Source organism: Podarcis tiliguerta (genome assembly GCF_965153285.1).
Source record: "Podarcis tiliguerta genome assembly, chromosome: Z".
NCBI classification, from domain to species: Eukaryota; Metazoa; Chordata; class Lepidosauria; order Squamata; family Lacertidae; genus Podarcis; species Podarcis tiliguerta.
In genome coordinates, this window is record NC_139553.1 from 19162170 (window position 1) to 19183424 (window position 21255).

At 48.3% G+C, this 21255-nt stretch overlaps 1 protein-coding gene across 1 annotated transcript; it reads right to left on the minus strand.

The window, feature by feature from the left end:
• Window positions 1-3217: 3217 nt before the first annotated feature.
• NALF2 (NALCN channel auxiliary factor 2) lies at window positions 3218-21030 on the minus strand. The gene is made up of 3 exons (XM_083423829.1): window positions 20100-21030; window positions 10680-10851; window positions 3218-8338 (listed from the first exon to the last, which is right to left on the minus strand). The coding sequence occupies exons 1-3, from the start codon at window positions 20883-20885 to the stop codon at window positions 7950-7952; spliced, it is 1347 nt and encodes a 448-aa protein (XP_083279955.1). The 5' UTR covers window positions 20886-21030; the 3' UTR covers window positions 3218-7949.
• Between the last annotated feature and the right edge of the window lie 225 nt (window positions 21031-21255).

The window sequence follows — 21255 nt, forward strand, 5'->3', positions numbered from 1 at the left end:
TCTACAGGAAAGCTTCTGAAGAGCTGTCACTGGAGACCACAGGAGGGCAGAGAGCTCTTCTGCTGAAATCCTGCATGCCGGTTTCACCCTGAGGCATCAGGGTGGCCACTGTGAAAAGAGGATGCCTGACTAGATCAAGCACCTTCTGATGCTGTTATGGAACCTCCAGGCCCAGATGCAGTCTATCTAGTTTCCTAGGCTCTTGGGAGCATTTGGCCACTGTGAGAACAGAATGCTGGGCTAGGTGAGCCCCCTTCGGCCTGATCCAGCAGAGTCATGAATTCTGTCTTCTGTTCTAGAGGCCTTCTGTTATACAGGCAACACCCCATTTACGTGGGGGCTGTGTTCCAAGGCATCACACATTTAAGTGAAATTGTGTATATTAGGAACACCACTGAAAAAGCTTGCAAACACCCTCTAAACTTTTGGAAACCATGGAAAAACCCTTTAAAAAACCAAAAATCCACCAAACTCCACCACAATTGTTTCCTCCAAACTTCCTTGCTCAAATTTCAACTCTCCAAAGAACTGAAAGGTCTGTGCAAAGGTTCCTGGGATTACACTAGCAAAGGCTTGCGATGGTATTGCCAGCTGGTATTTTCACACTCTTTTAGGGCTGTTTTTGCCCCTTTTGTGCCACATCCGGGTTTGCGGCAGTACACAGTCACATGTGCCTTGAAAGCGCGTAAATTGGGAGTTGCTTGTACAAATCAAATGTGAAACAAAATGGAGGTGCTTAGCACCACTACCAGACCAGTTTCTTTGCTAAGAGAGAAAGAGAGAGATAGAGGCAGGCCAGATTTCATCAGCATCCTTTTGCTGGGCTCTTTCCACCCATCTCCTCCTGCTGCTGCTCCTCACCAGGATGTACCTGTTCCCAGTGAAATTCCAAAAAGGTCCTGCCTGGTCTTGCTCAGGTGCTCTTCCTTTCTTAACAAGCTCCATGAAAGGCTACACAATTAAGGCTCCAGTCAGACTGGGCGCAGCTCCTTCCATCATCCTCCCTAATTAATTAAGTAATTAGGATTTTACAATGTTCCTCTGGGCTCATTCAGAGGGAAAACATAAACAGAAGCCTCGAACAAAACAAAACATTGCTAATTTATTGTTCTTTCCTATAAAGGGGCATTGTTGCCAGGGATTATTGAGCCACAAATCTTGCATTGCAGGGGGCTGCAGTAGAGGACCCTTCCAACCCTATAATTCTAGGATACTCTGCACATAGACTTTTCTAATTAGTCCACAACAAAATTCCTAAATTGAAACTAGAACTTATTATTATGGCCAGATTCAACCTGGATTGTCTAGAAACTTATTTTCTCCTCTCTTTTTGAGGGAAATTTTAATCCCACAGCCTACCCTTTTTCAATGGAAACTTATTTTATTGATTTATTCATTGCATTTGCAGGAATAAATCTTTTCCTCCAAGAACCTCGAGGTGGCTTGCATGGTTCTCTGCCTCCATGTTTAATCCCCACAACAACCCTGTGAGGTAGGTTAGGCTGAGAGGCAGTAACCGGCTCCCAAGGTCACTAACTGTGAGCTTCATGGCTGAGTGGGGATTTGAACCCTGGTCTGACCACTACACCACACTGGCTCTCAATTTGGGACTGGTCGTTTTAAGTGTCATTTGGGTATCTTGCTCCCCAAAACCGAAGTATTTTTTACGTGCTTCTGATGTGATTTCGGAGGTGCAGTAAACTGGTGGCTCATCTCCAATCAGAACTGACATCTAGCGTCACTCACTCAAGAGGATTGTTGTGGAGATCACGTGAGGGAGAGAATCACATGCTACCTTAAGGTCCTTGGATAAAAAGACTATAAATACAATAAATGAATGAACCAAGGCTGAATGGTGGTTGGAAGGTGGCAGACTCTCCTGGAGATGTCTTAACAGAGGTCGGATGGCCATATGCCAAGGGCTCTTTAGCTGATATTCCTGCATTGCAGAGTGGGATGGGCTAGATGACCCCTGGGGTGCCCTCCAACTCTACCTTTTTATGATCGGCCCTTACAGCCCCCGTTTTGCCGAGACAACTTGGCCTTGTGTAAACCTCAACAGGTGGCAATTAAAGCATAACAGAGCCTGCTTCTCCATGTGCTCCCCCTCGACTCTTCATGCTTCTGCAAAGGAGGTGCACCCAGACAGCTGATATTAAGACAAATTGGCTTCTTTTGAAAGAAGGTGGTGTGTGTGTGTGAGCATGCATCAGCGGCAAAGCAGCGGAGGACGTCCCCCCAGGGGACAAAACATCGAGCAGGTGACAGATGATATGGATCAGGTGAGGGCGGGTGCATGTCTGTGTATGGAGTTGGCCAGGAGCCCGCCAGGAGGCATGCTGGGGCCTTCCTCCGCAAACCCTGGCCCCACCCCTCTCCGGTAAAGCAGCTGATTGGCAGGCACCCAGCTTTCGGGGGAAATGAAGCATCATACACCTGGCTCAGCCTGCCAGCCTGGGTTGCCTTTATCATAGTTTTGTAGCATTGCAAGGGAACCCCAAGGGCCATTTAATTCAGGATTCACAGCTAAATAATCCCCGACAGATGGCCATCCAACCCGTATTTCAAAACCTCCAAGGAAGCATGATCAATGAGATCATATGCAGGAGCATTATTGGACATTTCCCCAATTGGTAAGGTTCATCTGATAACAAGAAACAAAGCCTCTGCACATAGAACTCCCTGCCACTGGAGATTCAGCAGTTGCCTTTTGTGACAACTTCTAAACTGCTGCTGAAATATTTTCTGTTCTGCCAGGCGAGGAAGAAGATATCCTTCCACAATGATTAATTGATACCTGTTTTTAACATTTTTATATGCTTTTTATTGTATGCCTTAGTTTTTATTGTATGTTTCCAAGTGCAATTCAAAGTGTTAGTGCTGACCTAAAGCCCTAAATGGCTTCAGCCCTGTATACCTGAAGGAGCATCTCTACCCCATTGTTCAGCCCAGACACTAAGGTCCAGCTCCAAGGGCCTTCTGGCAAATCCCTCATTGTGAGAAGTGAGGTTACAGGAACCAGGCAGAGGCCTTCTTGGTGGTGGCACCTTCCCTGTGGAATGCCCTCCCAACAGATGTCAAGGAGATAAAGAACTACACAACTTTTAGAAGAATCTGAAGGCAGCTTTGTCTAGGGAAGGTTTTAATGGTTGATATTTTACTATGTGGAAGTGGAAACTCAACTTGCAAAGCTGAAATAATGCACCAGGAGGGAAAGTTATCATCAATTCTTAACATTTTATTTCTTTACTGGGTTAAACAAGGAGCAGAGAAAACCCCTGATCCAAAATACAATGGAACTGAAAGCGTTACAGGTACAGAGACTACTGAAAACACAGAGTAGGATAATAGTTTTAATACAACTGAATTATAGCATGGTTTTGTTGTTTGGGTTGGTTTTTCCCCCTTCCCCCCTCCCTCAACTCCCAAACTGTTTTTGGAAAATAAATGTAATAGGAACTAGTGCAAAAAAGTTCTAAAGATGAAGCACAGTGTGTCAAGTGGCGTAAGAAAACCGTCCCACCCCCTTCCAAAGACACAGTCGCTTTATTATGACAGTTGGCTTGTCTGCACTTTCACTAGACCCTTATTTGGATTATATTGTGCCCCAATTAATTCCTCTGGGTCCAAGAGCTTTTCTCATTCTTCCACGGTTGCTCCTTGCGAAAATCCAGTACCACTTACCAAATCACATTTTGCCAGCTATGCAGAAAGTCCAAAGAGAGATTTTGCTTAAGGGCTCCTCCACACTTCCACTCGACCCATATTTGGATTGTATTGTGTATCAATTAATTCCTAGTTTCTTGTTCTGTGGCCACACCTTGCATAAATCCAATCTTACCTCTGAATCAGATCTTTATCAGACATGTAGAAAATCCAGAGATTTTGCTTAACTGAGCAAATAATTTTGAGGGTAAGAGCTGTTTGACAGTAGAACAGACTCCCTCGGGAGGTGGTGGACTCTCCTTCATTGGAGGTTTTTAAGCAGAGGTTGAATGGCCATCTGTCAGGGATGCTTTAGTTGTGATTCCTGCATTGCAAGGGATAGGACTAGATGACCCCTAGAATCCCTTCCAACCATACAATTCTATAATTTTTTCCTATGATCTTTAATTCAGTGGCTAAGATCAGATTTTCACAAGGCACAGCGGTGGATCAACAACAAGAAGTCTCAGAATCATGGGAACGAATAGCAGCACGATATGACTGAAATATGGGGCAAGCAAAAGGGTAGACAAGCCCTCTGTTAAGCAACACTTCCACACACTGGTGAGATCCAATTCAGCAGTTAAGATCAGACTTTTTGCAAGGCACGGCAGTGGAGAAAATGAGAAAAGCTCTCGGACCTGGAGGAAATTAATTGGCACATGACACAATCAAAACATGGGGTAAGCAAAAGTGTGGATGAGCCCAGAAAGGAGAAAGTAGGACAAAAACAAGGCAGGGAGAGAGTAGAAAGGAGGTTTTAAAATGTTGACTTCAGCAACATGACTTTAATCTTTTAAACCTCACCACTATGTACTGTAAAAAATGACTTGTTTTCCCCCATGGCAGGCCTGGCCTTGGTGCCTACAAGCACTTGAGAAGGGTTCAGCAGCAACCAGGCCCCGGGTCTCTGAATGACATTCCCCCAACCTCTCTTAGCTCACCAGATCTCACTCAGTGGAGTGACAAGAAGAGGCAGGCATTGTTTCAATGTGCTGGGGCTCTAGTCCACCACAAAGGCCCTTGAAGTATTTTCAAATGAGATCATTAAAATAAAAATATATAAAACAAGCATTGTAAAGCAACATTTAAAATGAACCCACACAACACATTTTGAATACTAGATCAGAGCACCCCCCCCACCCAATTGCCCTTGCCAGTTCCATTGGCTGCCTGGCCACCTCCCACCTCCAGCTTGTTTGGTTTAAGGACTAGAACTTTAAATCATAGAATTGTAGAGCTGGAAGGTGCCCCAAGGGTCATCCGGTCCAACCCACTGCAATGCTTCCTGGGGGATGCTTCTCCAGAAATGTCCTCTTGGACCTGGAGGAAAAGTTAGAAGTGCCTTTTTAGGGTGACTAAAAATTGGGGGTGGGTGGGTGGGTACTGCTGCATTCTTGGACTGGAGAGTATCACAGTAAAGCCATGTCCTTCTCAGAAGGTGACAGTGTTTGTATTGCCAACCATCAACAACTCGGGGCAGAAAATGATAGGGCTCTAAACACATTTTTGCACTGAAAAGGCAGGTTTTAAACAAAAATGCAAACACCACCAGCCAGGAGGTGAGGTGGTAGTAACAGCAGAATCAAGACCTTGGAGTCAAGGCCCTGTGCATCCTGCCTTGTCTCATTCGGGCTGTAGTAAACAGTTCCAAAGAACTGGAAAATAGAGGCAGAAGCATTTTCTCTGCATCACAAATGATGTGAGAAAGTCGGATTTCATAGAATCATAGAGTTGGAAGGTATCCTCCAAGGGCCATCTCATCCAACCCCCTGCAATGCAGGAATCTTAGCTAAAGCCCTGACAGATGACCCATTGCCCCCCAACCTCTCACCTTGATGTGAAAGACAAAAAATACCCAAAATAACTTTAAAAGAAACACAAAACTGTGCATATACAGTGGTACCTCAGTTTATGAACTTAATCTGTTCTGGAAGTCCGTTCTTAAACCAAAACCGTTCTTAAACTGAGGTGCGCTTTCCCTAATAAGGCCTCCCGCCACCGGTGCCCTTCCACCGTTTGGATTCCGTTCTTAGAGCGAGGTAAAGTTCGCAAACCGGGACACTACTTCCAGTTTTGCGGAGTTTGTAAACCGAATCGTTCTTAAACTGGACTGTTCTTAAACTGAAGTACCGCTGTACATGTAAAAGAATGGGGTCTTAACAGGCCACAAACTTAACATGAATCAACAGTGTGATGCAGCAGCAAAAACGGCTAATGCAATTCTAGGCTGCATCAACAGAAATCTATGGAGTCCAGAACAAGGGAAAGAATAGCACCATTCTATTCTGCCTTGATCAGACCCCACCTGGAATCCTGTGTCTGGTTCTGGGCACCCAGGTTTAAGGAATTTGGCAAGCTGGAAGGTTTGCAGAGGAGAGTGACCAAGATGATTAAGGGTCTTGAAACCAAACCTTGTGAGGAACAGCTGAGGGAGTTGGAGAAGGGGAGACTGAGAGGCCACATAAGAGCCCTTCAAATATCTGAAGGGCTGTCACAGGGAAGATGGAGCCAGCTTCTTTTCTGCTGCTCCAGAGGTGAGGATCCAAACCAAAGGATTTAAATTTCAAGAAAGAAGGTTCCAACTAAACATTAGGAAGAACTTTCAATGGGTAAGAACTGTTAGAAGGTGGTAGATGGACTCTCCTTTCTAAACATGAGATAGATGGCTATCTGTTGGGGATTCTTTATAATGATGATGATGATACTATGATTACTGGATGAACTTTGGGGAAAATTCTCTTTAGCAGAGCAGGGACAGTTCAAATAACAAGGAGAAACTCAACGTTCAAAAGGGGAATCTGTCTCTTGACCGTTCTGGGCCAAACGAGACCTGACTTTAAAGACTTCCTTTAAAAAATGGTTTCTTTAAAAAGCCTGGCTAGCAGCAATGGAAAGGGTGGGGGTTTTTTTTTTAAATCAATATCAGGATCACAGAAAGTGGGAAGGCAGGAGTGATTTACTGTATTGGATTCCTGCATTGCAGGGATTTTACTAGAAGACCCTTGGGACCCTTTCCAATTATACCATTCTATAAATTTAAATTTATAAATTTAACAGTTCTGCCAATAAACACTTACTTCAAATATGAGGGAACTCCCAGTGATTGCCAAACCAGTTCCAAAAATGGAAAAATTGGACCACACCAGCGGGGGTGGGAAGAGGAGCAGGAGTGGACCTGCTGTTGGTGGCATGTCCTAGGACATCTCCTGGAGGACAAGGGTGATGCAGGCATGCCCTCAATTTAAGCTCTTTAAGGAGCAAGAGAATCCCACTTGAAAAACCGTATCATAGTAGAGCTGGAAGGAACCCAAGCGCCATCTAGTCCAACCCATTGCAATGCTGAAGAGCCAACCCATCCCTTAACATGGCTTGACCAAGAGCACTGAAAAGGTTGCTTGGGAATTATTAGTGACTGATGGAGGGTCCTACAGGTGGGGGCAGGGGGCAGCAGGGCAGTGCACCATCACAATTATAGTTTGGATTGGGCTTAGAGGATGATGGGGGAGGGGAAAAAAAACAACGGATCTCTGCCAAGCCGTTTCTTTTGCCCCTAGGGCAAGTTACCCAGTATGGGGAAGAGATCACTGTGGCCCCATAAACGAGACATGTTATGTGTGGTGGCGGCCAGAGAAGTGGCCCTTGGTGGGCCGGGGGGGGGTTGCCTTTCCTAAGAAGGCAGTTCTTTCCAAGCCCCACTGTGGGCCTTTCCTCTGCCTCTGAGCCTCTATGAGGCTGAAGGCCAACAGCTTGAGGCCTGCTGCCGACAGAACCATTTTCCCCTGCAGAGACCCAGCCTGAGGTCTGCAGCCGATCAAACCCTTTTCTCCAGAGGCCATGCCTGAGGCCTCCTGCTGACATAACTCTGTTCTCCAGAGGCCCAGCCTAAGGCCTGCTGCTCACTGAGCCATTTCCCCCCCAGAGACCTAGCCTAAGGCCTGCTGCTCACTGAGTCATTTCCCCTCCAGAGGCCCAGTCTGAAGCCTGCTGTTGAACAATTGCTTGTTCCCACAGCCCCCCAAACGCTTCAGAGACTCACCCACTGCAGGGCGGGGCCTGCGACGACCTGCTCTGGGGGGTGGGAGGGGGCTCTGCGTTGGGGTGGCTTTGTCTGTGTCACCCCCAGTCCTGTGCCGCCACCCCCCACTGTAGGGAGAGCTTCATTGTGCCCACCCAAACCCCTTCTTTCCTCCAGGTGAGAAAAGAGCTGGAGGTTTCCTTTTTCCCTGCCTTGCAGAGGAGGTTCACTCGTCCCTTGCGAGGGTCTCATCCATGGTGGGGTAGGCCCCCAAGCTTAGTCCCCCGCTGCTGTGCACGCTCGAGAAGGACACCATGGTGTGGAGGAGCATCAGGACCAGGACGCAGAACCGGATCTTGCTGTTGCTGAGGCGGGACCCTGCAGACACTGGCAGCAGGGACGGGTGGTGGTGGTGGTACTGGGTGTGGTGATAGTAGAGGTTGTAGTGCTGCTGCTGCCGTTGCTGGTGGTGATGGGGGGTATTGTGGTGTTGGTCGTGGAATGGCTCTGATTTGGCAGATGCATTGCGATAGCCTTCCAGGTGCCGGTCGCAGGAGTCCCACTGCACATCACAGCACTTGGCTTCCTGGTCAGGCAGCTCCCTCTCTAGCAACCCTGGCAGAATGAGAACAGAAACAAAGGAGGGGAAGGAAGAGGTGGCATCAGAAATGGCACAGGTCTGCTAAACGCTACCTTCAGGTACCTTCCTGTACCTGGTGTACAGGAAACCAGGGTTGCACTATAGGAACCCTCAAACAGGCAGTAAAAAAAGCAAGAAGCAAGCATTTGGAGGGAATGTGGCTTCCTTTCTATACTAATGCACAAGGCATGGGAAATCAACAGGGTGAATTTAAGCCCTTAATCATAGAACTGAAGAGTTGGAAGGGACCCCAATCATAGCTGTCAACTTACAGATTTGAAAATAAGGGACCAGCAGCCAAAATAAGGGATTTTAGTAAACCAGATGAAATACGAAGTTAAAAGGGACCAGATAATTTTGGAGAGCAGCGCCAGTTTTTAGCCCTTCGTTTCCAGAGGTTGCTGCTCAAGACACCAGCAGATGAAACACTGCAATTACCATATTTTTCGCTCTATAAGACGCACCAGACCACAAGACGCACCTAGTTTTGGGAGGAGGAAAACAAGAAAAAAAATTCTGAATCTCAGAAGCCAGAACAGCAAGAGGGATCGCTGTGCAGTGAAAGCAGCAATCCCTCTTGCTGTTCTGGCTTCTGGGATAGCTGCACAGCCTGCATTCGCTCCATAAGACGCACACACATTTCCCCTTACTTTTTAGGAGGGAAAAAGTGAGGCTTATAGAGCAAAAAATACGGTAAATAACTACAAGCAGCAACCACTTTTCGTGCAAAACGAAGTCTAAGCTACGAAGATGCTGCTGCAGTTCTGTATCTTTTCTCTCGTGTTCCATCTGCAGCTCTCAATTCCATCAGGTGGGGTGGGAAGAGGGGGGGGGGATACCCGAAGTAAACCCGCAGATCAGACCATCTATGCTAGTCTACCACTACAAATCTATGGGAGAAGTGCTTGTGGTCCTTCCCTTGTAGCCCTTGGAACACCTGCCCATGCCTCCACCTCCACTTCCTCCTCTCTCTGAACTGCTTTCTCTATGGTTGCCCTCGCTCTCCTCTCAAGGCTCCTCAGCAATTCATAGGCCATGCCAGGCTGCCCATCTCATGCGGGTCCTTCGGCAGCACAGCCGCAGTACAGCCGAGCGGGAGCGGGAGCGACGGGCAGAGGGGAGGCCCCAGGCAGAGACGCTCAGTTTGACGGCCACAAGGAGGATGGCGGCGGAAGGGCCCGAGGCTCCCATCAGTCCCGGCGGGGAGGGGCTCCCAGGGGCTGAGGCTGGTGAGAGGAGGCCGGAGGGGGGTGGGCCGGGCAGCCAAGCAACACAGTTGGAGCCTCCCTCCTCCCTGTCCAGCAGGGAGGGAGGGAGAGGAGCTGCTTCCTTTGAAACCCGGGAATTTTAAGGGACATCCATCAATAAGGGACAGCAGCGGGGCATGGTGCTGGAATAAGGGACTGTCCCTCTAAATAAGGGACGCTTGACAGCTATGGCCCCAATGGTCATCTGCTGCAACCCCCTGTAGTGCTAGGGTTTCAATGGGCCAGCAGTGGAAAAGCTTGAAAAATATGCATTTGGCTGGGTGGTATAAGAACTTAAGGACTTTGGCTTTTGTGAAAAAAATGACACATAAGCTATGTGTTTCCAGGCTGGGGGATCCAGGAGGCTTCTATGCCACCTGGTTGGACTTTCATTTCCAGTGCTTTGGACACAGATGCTCAACATTTACCATCCATGCCAACTTGGGAAGTAGGAATGTATCAATTTTTATCAGTGTGTCTCACCATTTCTTTCTCTTTTCATTTATTGTTTGCTTGCTTGCTTTGGATATGGATTGATGCAATACCCTGCTACTTCACTTTTGGGTTGGTAATTGTGTTAATATCTTTATTTTTTTAAGAAAACAACAACACTAGGCAGGCTTTGGACAAGTCCAAGGCTAACTCCCTGTGGATAGTATCTTGGACAAGCAGAATATATTTTGTCCAAATATACAAATCCAACAATCCCAATGATCAGGGAATACAAGCTGTTTGACAGTAGGACAGACTCCCTCGGAAGGTGATGTGCTGTCCTTCATTGGAAGTTCTTAAGCAGAGGTTGGATGGTGTCTGCAAAGGATTATCCAGCTGCAACTCCTGCATCACAAGGGGTTGGAATAGATGACTCTCGGGTTCCAATTCTACAATTCTATGATGAAGGTGGTGGGCTCTCCATCAGTAGAGGTTCATAAGCAGAAGTTGGATGGCATTCTGTCAGGGATTTCTGAGCTGAGATTCCTGCATTGAAGGAGGTTAGACTAGATGACACCTGGGGGCACTGCCTCACTCTACAGTTCTCTGATTCTATAACATAGATTCTAAGCCTCACCTGTGCAGATGAAGCCAGGCAACCCTCCATAGATCAGCTCGTCATTGTCGGGCAAGACGAAGGGACATCTTGTTTGCACCTCCAGGCAGTATTGCTTGCATGGGATCCGGTGTTGGCACTGCAGTTGGGTCACATTGAAGTACTCAGAGCACAGCCATGCCTTGTAGACAGCCTGCAGGAAGGGCAGAAGGAGAAGGGGGCTTTAGAAAAATGGGATCCACAAGGTTGACACAGGTGTGGACGCAACAGGGAGCAGCCTTGCATGCTCTGAAGGTAGGAATAAAGAGAAACACTGTACAGAAAGAATGTAAACCCAGCACCCCTGCAACTGGATTTATCTCTGGTGCAACAGGCCAATGGCCCAGCCGGTCTAGCATCTTGTTCTCACAGTGTTCAAATGCCCCTAACCATTGAGGAATAAAGGAATGCCTCTGGACCTGGACTTTTGCACGTTCTCAGTCAGGCAGACAAACAGAACAGGTGCTGCAGATCACTGCAGCAGCTCCCTCACCATCCATGTCTCTTGGTCCCACGGACCCTGTGAGACAGCATTCCAGGCATCCCCCTCAAACTCTTCTGCTAAATGCCCTGTTTACAAGTTATGGTCATGAGAGCTTCTTCTGCTGGACTTTTTCCTGTAATATTTCAGCCTTCGCTGATTGTGGGGGTCCAGGGTCTAGCAGGTGACGCTGCTGCCTCTTGCTCCTACGTTTGAACACTAGGCTGAGCAGTTGAAACCTAACCGGAACGCACTCATTTTTGCTACCAATTCAAAGTATAAGCACAGAGGTTAGGAATAAGAAATAAAGCGTCACGGTATCTCCTCTTAGTAGTTAGTCAATGTGCACAGGTCCCACAGAGGGTAAATAAAATCTATCTTTTAAACTTTCCTCTCCATGACACAGTTCAAGTTGGCACCAGAGTATTTCCTTTCTCTCTCAAAATATTGCCCCTGGCTTTACAAATAATGATGCTCTACTACAGTTATTTACTTCCAAATGCTACCCTCCCCACTGCCGGCAGCCTCTTTCTCTCCCCCCCTTCTCCTTTGTCTAGCTTTGTCTACACTCCTTTCTGCACCATCATCCTGCTTCGTTTCATGTTTGATTTCATTATCTGTCAAAATGGGTGTGGGTGTGTGATAACTCCATTCAGGAGAGAATGGATAACTAAAATCTGGGATGTAGTTATGCATGGTTAAGCTTCCATATATTGTGAGAACCAGAGTTGGTGGACAGCAAGATAACGTCTTCATCAAGAAATGGAGTCATGTTATAACGGAGTAGCACAGTAATACAGCACAGCTGTGATTCCTGCGTTGCAAGGGGAATTCCTGCATTGCAAGTTTAGACTAGATGACCCTCATTGTCCTTTTCCAGTTCTATGATCTAAGAACACCAACTCTCCTTGTAGAAATCTCCTCACTGGAGATTTCTAACTAGGGGCTGGATGGCCATCTGTCAGGGATTCCTTCGTTGCAATTTGTGCACTGAAGGGGGTTGGACTAGATGGCCCTCAGGGTCTCCTTCCAACCAGGCATGATTCTACATTATGATTCTATGATTCTACATTATGTAAACCAGTGAATAAATGCACTAAAAAATAATGCTAACACCACCATCAATAAAGGGCTTCATTTAGCAACGACACCATCAATAAGGAGCATCAGGCTGCAAATGTTTGTGGTGGTGGGGATATCCTTCTTGCCTCTTTTTCGGTGACGCTAGAGAAGGGGAAGTTTTGAGAGGGGCTGTTTCTTCCCTTCCCGTCCTTTGCTTGTGGCTACCACTCGCTTGCTCACTCCCCCAAACTTGGTTGCGCTGCCCTGACGTGCCCACCCCCACATGCATCCTGCACATTTCTCTGGGAAGCAGATGTGGTTGCCATGGCAGCCATGAGCTGAGTGTTGCGGCTGGACCAGGATTTCCCAGCAGGAGAAGGAAGCTGGCGGCTTTCGAAGGGAAATGACGGACAATCCTGCTTCCTATGCAATTCATAGAATTGTAGAGCTGGAAGGGACCCCCAGAAGGGTAATTGGGACCAACCCCTTGAAATGCAGGAATCACCACTAAAGAATCCCTGACAGGTGGCCATTCAAACTCTGCTTGAGAACAATCAATGTAGAGTTGTAAGGAAGGTGCCCCAACAGTCATCCAGTCCAACCCCCCCGTAATGCAGGAATCACAACTAAAGCATCCCTGAAAGATGCTATAAAACTCATGGAAATGTGAGGTGTGGACCTGCCCCACCCACAGGTTGTGCTGCCTAAGAGAGTGAACTCTTCTCTAGCCTGCCTTGAAGGGCTACCATGTGTGCCGAGCTTGCACAGATGCTCAAACATCTCATTAGCAGTGCTCATTTCCCTGCATTCATGATTTATGAGACAGACCCAATCCAGATGCTCTGACCGCAATAAAATTGCAATTCCCAATAACTGCTGTCTTTAAAGGATAATTTTCTTTTTCTTTTTTTGCAGGTGGTGGTGGGGGTTGCTTTGCTTCTCAGAATTATATTGTTGTTTTTATTGCTCCATTTTAATCCATGTATATTTTATAGTTACGTTTCTATACTCAGGAGTATTTGAAGAGCAAGCATCGAATAAACTGAAATGCTGCAATGCAAATATGTGCGGAAGAAATGAAGGAGGCGGCTCTGCTTTTCAAGGGAGGAGCAGGCAGCTAGAGCAGCACTGAGGAATCATAAGAGGATTTCCCTAATCCTCTTTTAAAACCATCCTGTAGGAGGGAGTTCCACAGCTTAACTCTGTGCTGCATGAAGGACTTCCTTCTCTCTGAATCACATCCTTGCAAAGGATCAGACAATGGGGATAGAGAGATATGTGGTCCCCTCCCATTTTTAACATACAAGGAAGCTGTGATTCCTGCACTGCAGGGCTAGATGACTGTTGGGGTCCCTTCCAACTTTATAAGGCAAACCTCTGCCTCTGGGAAACGGATGACGCTGTGGGGGAATGCTACGTGCTGCTGTCCTGACACCACAACATGGATACTTGGGATGAACTGGTTCAGGAAGAAGACATTCCCCCAAAACTAAGTCAGTGCCCCCTCCCTGGCATCAGTGAGGTGTAGTGGTTAGAGTGTTGGACTAAGGACCAGGGAGAGACGGGGGTTCAAATTTTCTTCCAGCAGTAAAGCCCACTGGGAGTGACCTTGGGAGCCAGCCACTGCCTTTTGGCATGACCTACCTAACAGGGTGAGGGATGTGGGTGGCGCTGTGGGTTAAACCACAGAACCTAAGATTTGCCGATCAGAAGGTCGGCAGTTCGAATCCCTGCAACGGGGTGAGCTCCCATTGCTCGGTCCCAGCTCCTGCCAACCTAGCAGTTTGAAAGCACGTCAAAGTGCAAGTAGATAAATAGGTACTGCTCCGGCGGGAAGGTAAACAGCGTTTCTGTGTGCTGCTCTGGTTCGTCAGAAGCAGCTTAGTCATGCTGGCCACATGACCCAGAAGCTGTATGCTGGCTCACTCGGCCAATAAAGCGAGATGAGCGCCGCAACCCCAGAGTCGGTCACGACTGGACCTAATGGTCAGTGGTCCCTTTACTTTTACCTTACCTAACAGGGTTGTTGTGGGGATTAAATGAGGCCTAGGACCTGGAGACCAGGGTTCAAATTCCCACTTGGCCACAAAGTTTGCAACTAATCTCACTCACCTCACAGTGGTGTTGTTAAGGATTAAATGAGGAGGGGGAGAACGATCAAAGCACCACCTCAAGCTCTTTGGAGGAAAGCTGGGGTGTAAATGCCCTGAGTAAATAAGCTAAATGATGGTAAGATGTAATTTGCACTTCTGGAGGCTGGAAGCCAAGGAGAGTGGTGGGGCTCCTGTCCCTTCAAAAGGAAAATGAGGCTAGGGTTGCCACTCATAAGAATATAAGAAGAGGCAATGCCCCATCGAGTCCAACGTCCTGCTTACACAGGAGCCAACCAGATGGGAAACCCACAAGTAGGATCCCAGCACGAGAGCGATTCTTTCCACTTGTGGTTCCCAGCAGCTGGTATTCAGAAGCATTGCTACCTCCAGCTGTGGAAGCAGAGCAGAGCCATTGTGGCTAGTAACCATTGAGAGCCCTCTCCACTAGAGTGGGCATCAATGCCTTCTGTGGGAATTTCTTTCATCTTTCGCAAATCTTCCCACATTGGGAGCTGATGAGTTTTAATGATGAGTGAGAGAGGAGAGCTTTTCTCGATCCACTTTCTCCATACCATGCATCATTTTATAAATTTCTATCATGTCATATCGTCCTCACCTTTTCTCCAAATTGTCCCAAATTGCTGCAACCTTTTCTCCTTCAGGAGCCGCTCCAATTGCCTTGACTGCTTTGCTTGCCCTTTTCTGAACCTATCCCAACTCCACAATATCCTTCCTGAGGTGAGGCGGCCAGAACTCTACACAAATGCACTGTAGATTTGCATAATGGGGCATTAGGATACCTGCAGTTTTCAATTTTCAGTTCCTTTCCTTATGACCCTTAGCATTGAGCTTGCCTTTTTCACAGCCACCAAATACTAGGCCTCCTCATTTGGATGAAGAATTTGCAAGAACTCGTCCCACAAAGATCTTTCAGATACCACCACAAAAATGGGCTACCTAGTCCTTGGTACTTCAAAGGTACTTCAAAGGTTTTGGCCTAAAAAGCCTTATGTGCCTTAGGATCCCAATACATCCCAATTGGAACCACCCCAGACCCTATGACCATCATTTGAAGCCCTTTTCTGTGCTCCATTTCCATGGGAGGTCTGCAGGTTGGCCATGTGTCAATAGGGCTTTTTCAGTAGTGGCTTCCACCTTGTGGAATGCTCTCCCCAATGAAAGCTCTCCTGGCACCATCATTACATAACTTTAAGTGCTAGGCAAAAACATTTCTATTCTGCCAGGCCTTTTTGGCTTTTAATTAATAATAGAATTGTAGGGTCTGAAGCGTTCCAGGGCTCATCTAATCCAACCCTTGCAATGCAGGAATCTCAGCTAAAACACCCCTAACAAGTGGCCATCCAACCTCTGTTTGGAAACCTGCAATTGAGCCACCTTAGTTAACATAATGATAATTCTATGATACTATATCTTTAACTCCCAGGCAAATATAAATAAATAAAATCCTATTTTGCCAGGTCTTTGGCTTTTAACTACGACCTTTTTTGCACACATGATAAGTTTTAATCTAGTTTGTGTGTGTGTGTATATATATATATATATATATATATATATATATATATATACAGTGGCGGGGGGAGTATTTGATTCCCTGCTAAATTTGCCCGTTTGCCCTCTGATGAAGAAATGACCAGTCCATAATTTTAATGGTAGGTTTTTTTGTAGCTGTGAGAGACAGAATAACAACAGGAAAACCCCCAGAAACCCAGAAGACAAAAGTCAGAGATTGATGTGCATTATAATGAGTGAAATAAGTATTTGATCCCATGCTAAATCTGCCCATTTGCCTCCTGACGAAGAAATGACCAGTCCATAATTTTAATGATAGGTTTATTGTAGCTGTGAGAGACAGAATAACAACAGGAAAACCCCCAGAAACCCAGAAGACAAAAGTCAGAGATTGATGTGCATTATAATGAGTGAAATAAGTATTTGATCCCCTATCAACCAGCCAGATGTCAGGCTACCTGGTATCTTCACGGTATGTAATGAGCTGAGATTAGAAGTGCCTGCTGTGGAGGTCTTACCTATAATCCCAGCTCGTTATAGTACAGTGGTACCTCTGGTTACGTACTTGATTTGTTCCGGAGGTCCGTTCTTAACCTGAAGCTGTTCTTAACCTGCAGCACCACTTTAACTAATGGGGCCTCCCACTGCTGCTGCGCCGCTGCCACGCGATTTCTGTTCTCATCCTGAAGCAAAGTTCTTAACCCAAGGCACTATTTCTGGGTTAGCGGAGTCTGTAACCTGAAGTGTATGTAACCTGAAGCGTATGTAACCCGAGGTACCACTGTACCTGTACAAAACACACCTGTCGACAGAAGCAATCAACCCAGCAGATTCCAAAGTAGCCACCATGACCAAGACCAAAGAGCTGCCCAAGGATGTAAGGGACAAGATTGTAGACCTGCACAAGGCTGGACTGGGCTACAAGACTATTGCCAAGTAGTTTGGTGAGAAGGTGACAACAGTTGGTGCAATGATTCGCAAATGGAAGACACACAAAACAACTGTCAATCTCCCTTGGTGTGGGGCTCCATGCAAGATCTCATCTCGTGGAGTTGCAGTGATCATGAGAACAGTGATGAAGCAGCCCAGAACTACACAGGGAGAACTTGTCAATGATCTCAGGGCTGCTGGGACCATAGTCATCATGAAAACAGTTGGTAACACACTACGCCGTGAAGGACTGAGATCTTACAGAGCCCGCAAGGTCCCCTTGCTCAAGACAACACATGTACAGGCTTGTGTGCAGTTTGTCAATGCACATCTGAATGACCCAGAGAAGAACTGGGTAAAAGTGTTGTGGTCAGATGAGACCAAAATTGAGCTCTTTGGAATCAATGCAATTCGCCGTGTTTGGAGGAGAAGAAATGCTGCCTATGACCCCAAGAACACCAACCCCACCGTCAAACATGGAGGGGGACATATTATGCTTTGGGGGTGTTTTTCTGCTAGGGGGACAGGACACCTTCACTGCATTGAAGGGACGATGGACAGGACCATGTATTGTCAAATCTTGGGTGAGCACCTCCTTCCCTCAGCCAGGGCATTGAAAATGGGTCGAGGATGGGTATTCCGGCATGACAATGACCCAAAACACATGGCCAAGGCAACAAAGGAGTGGCTCAAGAAGAAGCACATTAAGGTCCTGGAGTAGCCTAGCCAGTCTCCAGACCTTAATCCCATCAAAAATCTGTGGAGGGAGCTGAAGGTTTGAGTAGCTACTCATCAGCCTCGAAATCTTACTGACTTGGAGGGTATCTGCAAAGAGGAGTGGGACAAAATACCTCCTAGGATGTGTGCAAACCTGGCGGCCACCTGCAAGAAACGTCTGACCTCTGTAATTGCCAACAAGGGTTTTGCCACCAAGTACTAAGTCATCTTTTGCAAAGGGATCAAATCCTTATATCACTCATTATAATGCACATCAGTCTCTGACTTCTGGGTTTCTGGGGGTTTTCCTGTTGTTATTCTGTCTCTCACAGCTCCAATAAACCTACCATTAAAATTATGGACTGGTCATTTCTTCGTCAGAGGGCAAATGGGCAAATTTATCAGGCGATCAAATACTTTTCCCCCTCACTGTATATGATTGCTTTTATTTGCAGTACAGTGGGATCTCGGGTTAAGTACTTAATTCATTCTGGAGGTCCATTCTTAACCTGAAACTGTTCTTAACCTGAAGCACCACTTTAGCTAATGGGGCCTGCTGCTGCTGTCGCGCCGCTGGAGCACAATTTCTGTTCTCATCCTGAAGCAAAGTTCTTAACCCGAGGTACTATTTCTGGGTTAGCGGAGTCTGTAACCTGAAGCGTATATAACCCGAGGTACCACTGTATATATCAGCAATAAGCCAAGATTCATACACAGCTGATTTTTTTTTTAATTAAAAAAATGGTTTCATGTATTTATGTTTGTTCATTCCTTTAAAATATTATATGTCACTTTGAGACTAGTACGGTATATTTAATTAATAATGATAGCATTAATAACGTTGCCACAGGACAGAGCTGTTCACTTGCTGCTGGACTAAAACTCCCACCCTCCTTCCTGACCTCTAGACATGCTGACAACTGGGGCTGATGGGAGTTGGAGTCCAGCAGCATCTTGCAACAGGGGCACATATGCCTGCGGGAAACCAGCATGCGGAACATGAGCACAAGAGCATAAGAAAAGCCTGCTAGGTCAGGCCAAAGGCCCATCTAGTCCAGAATTCTCATAGTGACCAACTGGGTACCCCAAAGGGAGATCTGCAAGGAGGACCTAAGCACAAGAGCAGCTCTCCCCTTCGGTGGCTTCCAGCAACTGGTACTCAGAAGCATTGATGCCTCAGATACTAGAGGCAGAGCACAGCCATTCTGGCCAGCAGCCATCAATAGCTTTCTCCTTTTCAAAAATTTGTTCAGTCCTCTTTTACAGCCACTCACCACTGCCTCCTGCCTGAGTTCCATAATGTAACTGGGTGCTATGGAAGACACATGAACTTCTAAGAGTTGGTTTCCAGCAACTGGTATTCAGAAGCATTCCTGTCTCTCACGGTGGAGGCAGAGCATAGCCATCATGGCTAGCAGCAACTGATGGCAAACCTCTCCCAATTCACTGACCCTCTGTTTTCCCTGCTTTTCCTGTTTTCCTGTGCTTTTACTACAATTCCATGATTCTGCACCTAGATCCGAGCCATGTTACCTCCCACACAACCTGGACTCATCCCTCAAGCAGGGATACAAGACCAGCAGCCCCTCCATATCTTCCCACACAGGGGCCCCACATGGTACTTCAAATGAGTAAGGTAGGCAGGCAAATGGGGTTATATTAGTCACCCTTGAGCTCAAAACAGGGTCTGCTAGCCATCCCTGAAGCAAAACAAGTAACTTACTCCCAGAAAGCCAGTGTGGTATAATGGTTAGAAGGTTGGACTATGGACCTGTGGGAGCTCAGGGTTCAAACCCCCTCTCAGACTCCAGGAAACTCACGGGGGGCAGGGAACACAGTATCTGCTTGTCAGTCTAACCTACCTCTCAGGGTTGTTGTGGGGATCAATGAGGATGAGGACCTGAGGAACCAGGGTTCAAATCGCTGCTCAGCCCTACAGCTCACTGGGTGCAACCTTGGGGTCCAGACACTGTCTTCTCTGAAGCTAACCTACCTTGCAGGGTTGTTGTAGGGATTAAATGAGATGGGGCTGGCCCCTAAAGTGGAAATAAGTGCAATGAATAAATGTAATGAAATAAGAGAAAGCCCAGATTCCTTCCATGGGAGAGGAAGGAGCCTGGAAGGCAGTCTCAGCTCCTGGGGAGACCCCCCCATTCTACAAATTCTCACAAGTGAGAGCAAGTGTGGTGTATAATAATACTATAATAATAATTTATTATTTATACCCCACCCATCTGGCTGGGTTTTCCCAGCCACTCTGAGCAGTTTCGAACAAAATATTAAAATACAATAGTCTGTTAAACATTAAAAGCTTCCGCTCCGGGGTTGCATAATGGTGTAGAGGTTAAAGGGCTGAATTATGAGCTGGGTGATACCAGGGTTCAAATCCCCATGCGGCCATGAATCTCATTGGGTGTGACCTTGGGAGCCAGTCTTTGCCTCTCAGCCTACCTTGCAGGGTTCTTGTGAGGATAAAACAGGGAGAAATGTGGTATGTGCGCCACACTGAGCTCCTTAGAGAAAACAGGGCAGTCTATTAAATGTAATTAACAACAACAACAGAAGCAACGATGACGACGACAACCCTACCTTGCAGTCTCTCAGGCAGGAGCGCACGGAATAGTCCTCGGCCTGCAGGTACTTCTCCAGCAGCTCCTCGAACTCCTCGTACTTTTCCTGAGCGTGTTGGTCCAGCCTCTGGTAGGCCTCGAGACAGCTGCTGCAGGCCTCCCCGCGCTGCGCCCCGCCTGCCGCCGCTGCCACGTCGGCCAACAGGCTCCGGAGGCTGCAGTCCAGGCTCTCCGCGGCGGCCATGCCCAGCAGCAGGTCCCAGACGGTGTAGGCTTGGCAGAAAGGGAGCCGCAAGCCGCGGAAGTGCCGCTCCAGGAAGGCTAGCTGCGGCGGGGACGCCTCAGCAGGCGCGACGGCCGGGAAGGCGGACCCGGGCGGCCCTTGCAAGAGGCGGCGGTGGCTGCAGGCAGAGCTTAAGTCCAGGCAGGGCTGCGCCGTCGGGGCCGCGCCGTCGGGGCTGCTCGCCGCCGCGGCTTCTGGTCCGGGAGGCGCGGCCGGTTGGCCACAAGCTGAGCTCAAGTCCTGGTTGGGGCAGAGCCGCGCCTCCGCTGTCGGGGCTGCGCCTCCACCGCTCCTTACCGCGGCCTCCGGTTGGGCGACGCTCCTATCCTGGGCTCTGAGCTGGGCCCCGGCGGCGGCGCAAAGCCAGAGGCGGTCGGAGAGAAGGACGGTGAAGAAGAGGAGAGAGGCCAGCGACAGGCGCCATTTCTGGGCCCGCTCCGAGTCGGCGCACGGTTTCTCGGGGGGGTTCGGCGGGGTTCGGATGCAACGGCGGCGGTTCTGGGAGGCGGCGCCGCCGGTCATATTTTTGGAGGGGGCGGCGGCGGCGGGGCTCCGGCTCCTCTTCCTTCTCGGGGCTCCTCTCCGCACCCCCTCCCCGGTAATGTCACCGGCCTCCTCCTCCTCCTCCTCCGCGGCATGGTGGCTCGGCGACGACGGGCGGCGGCGGCAGAAGCATCCCCGGCCACGAGGCGACGCGCGGCAGCGGCGCCCCCCGTCCGCCGCCGCGCCCTCCGCCGCCGATCCCCGCCCCGAGGGCGCCCCCAGCCTCTTCCTGCCGCTGCCGCCGCGGGGCTGCTGCTGCTGCTAAGGGCTCCCGCCGGGCAGGGCATGGTGCTGCGTCGCCGCCAACGGGAGGCCCCTCACCATGGCCGGCCCCGGCGCGTCGGCATCC

Bases quoted from the DNA above. Each gene is read 5' to 3' on its own strand.
- NALF2 (XM_083423829.1), bottom strand. From the start codon at position 20,885: ATGACCGGCGGCGCCGCCTCCCAGAACCGCCGCCGTTGCATCCGAACC. The intron at 10,852-20,099 runs GTAGGGTTGTCG...CCCTTCCTGCAG, and splicing joins CCTGCCTGAGAGACTGCAAG to GCTGTCTACAAGGCATGGCT. The intron at 8,339-10,679 runs GTGAGGCTTAGA...TCATTCTGCCAG, and splicing joins GCCTGGCTTCATCTGCACAG to GGTTGCTAGAGAGGGAGCTG.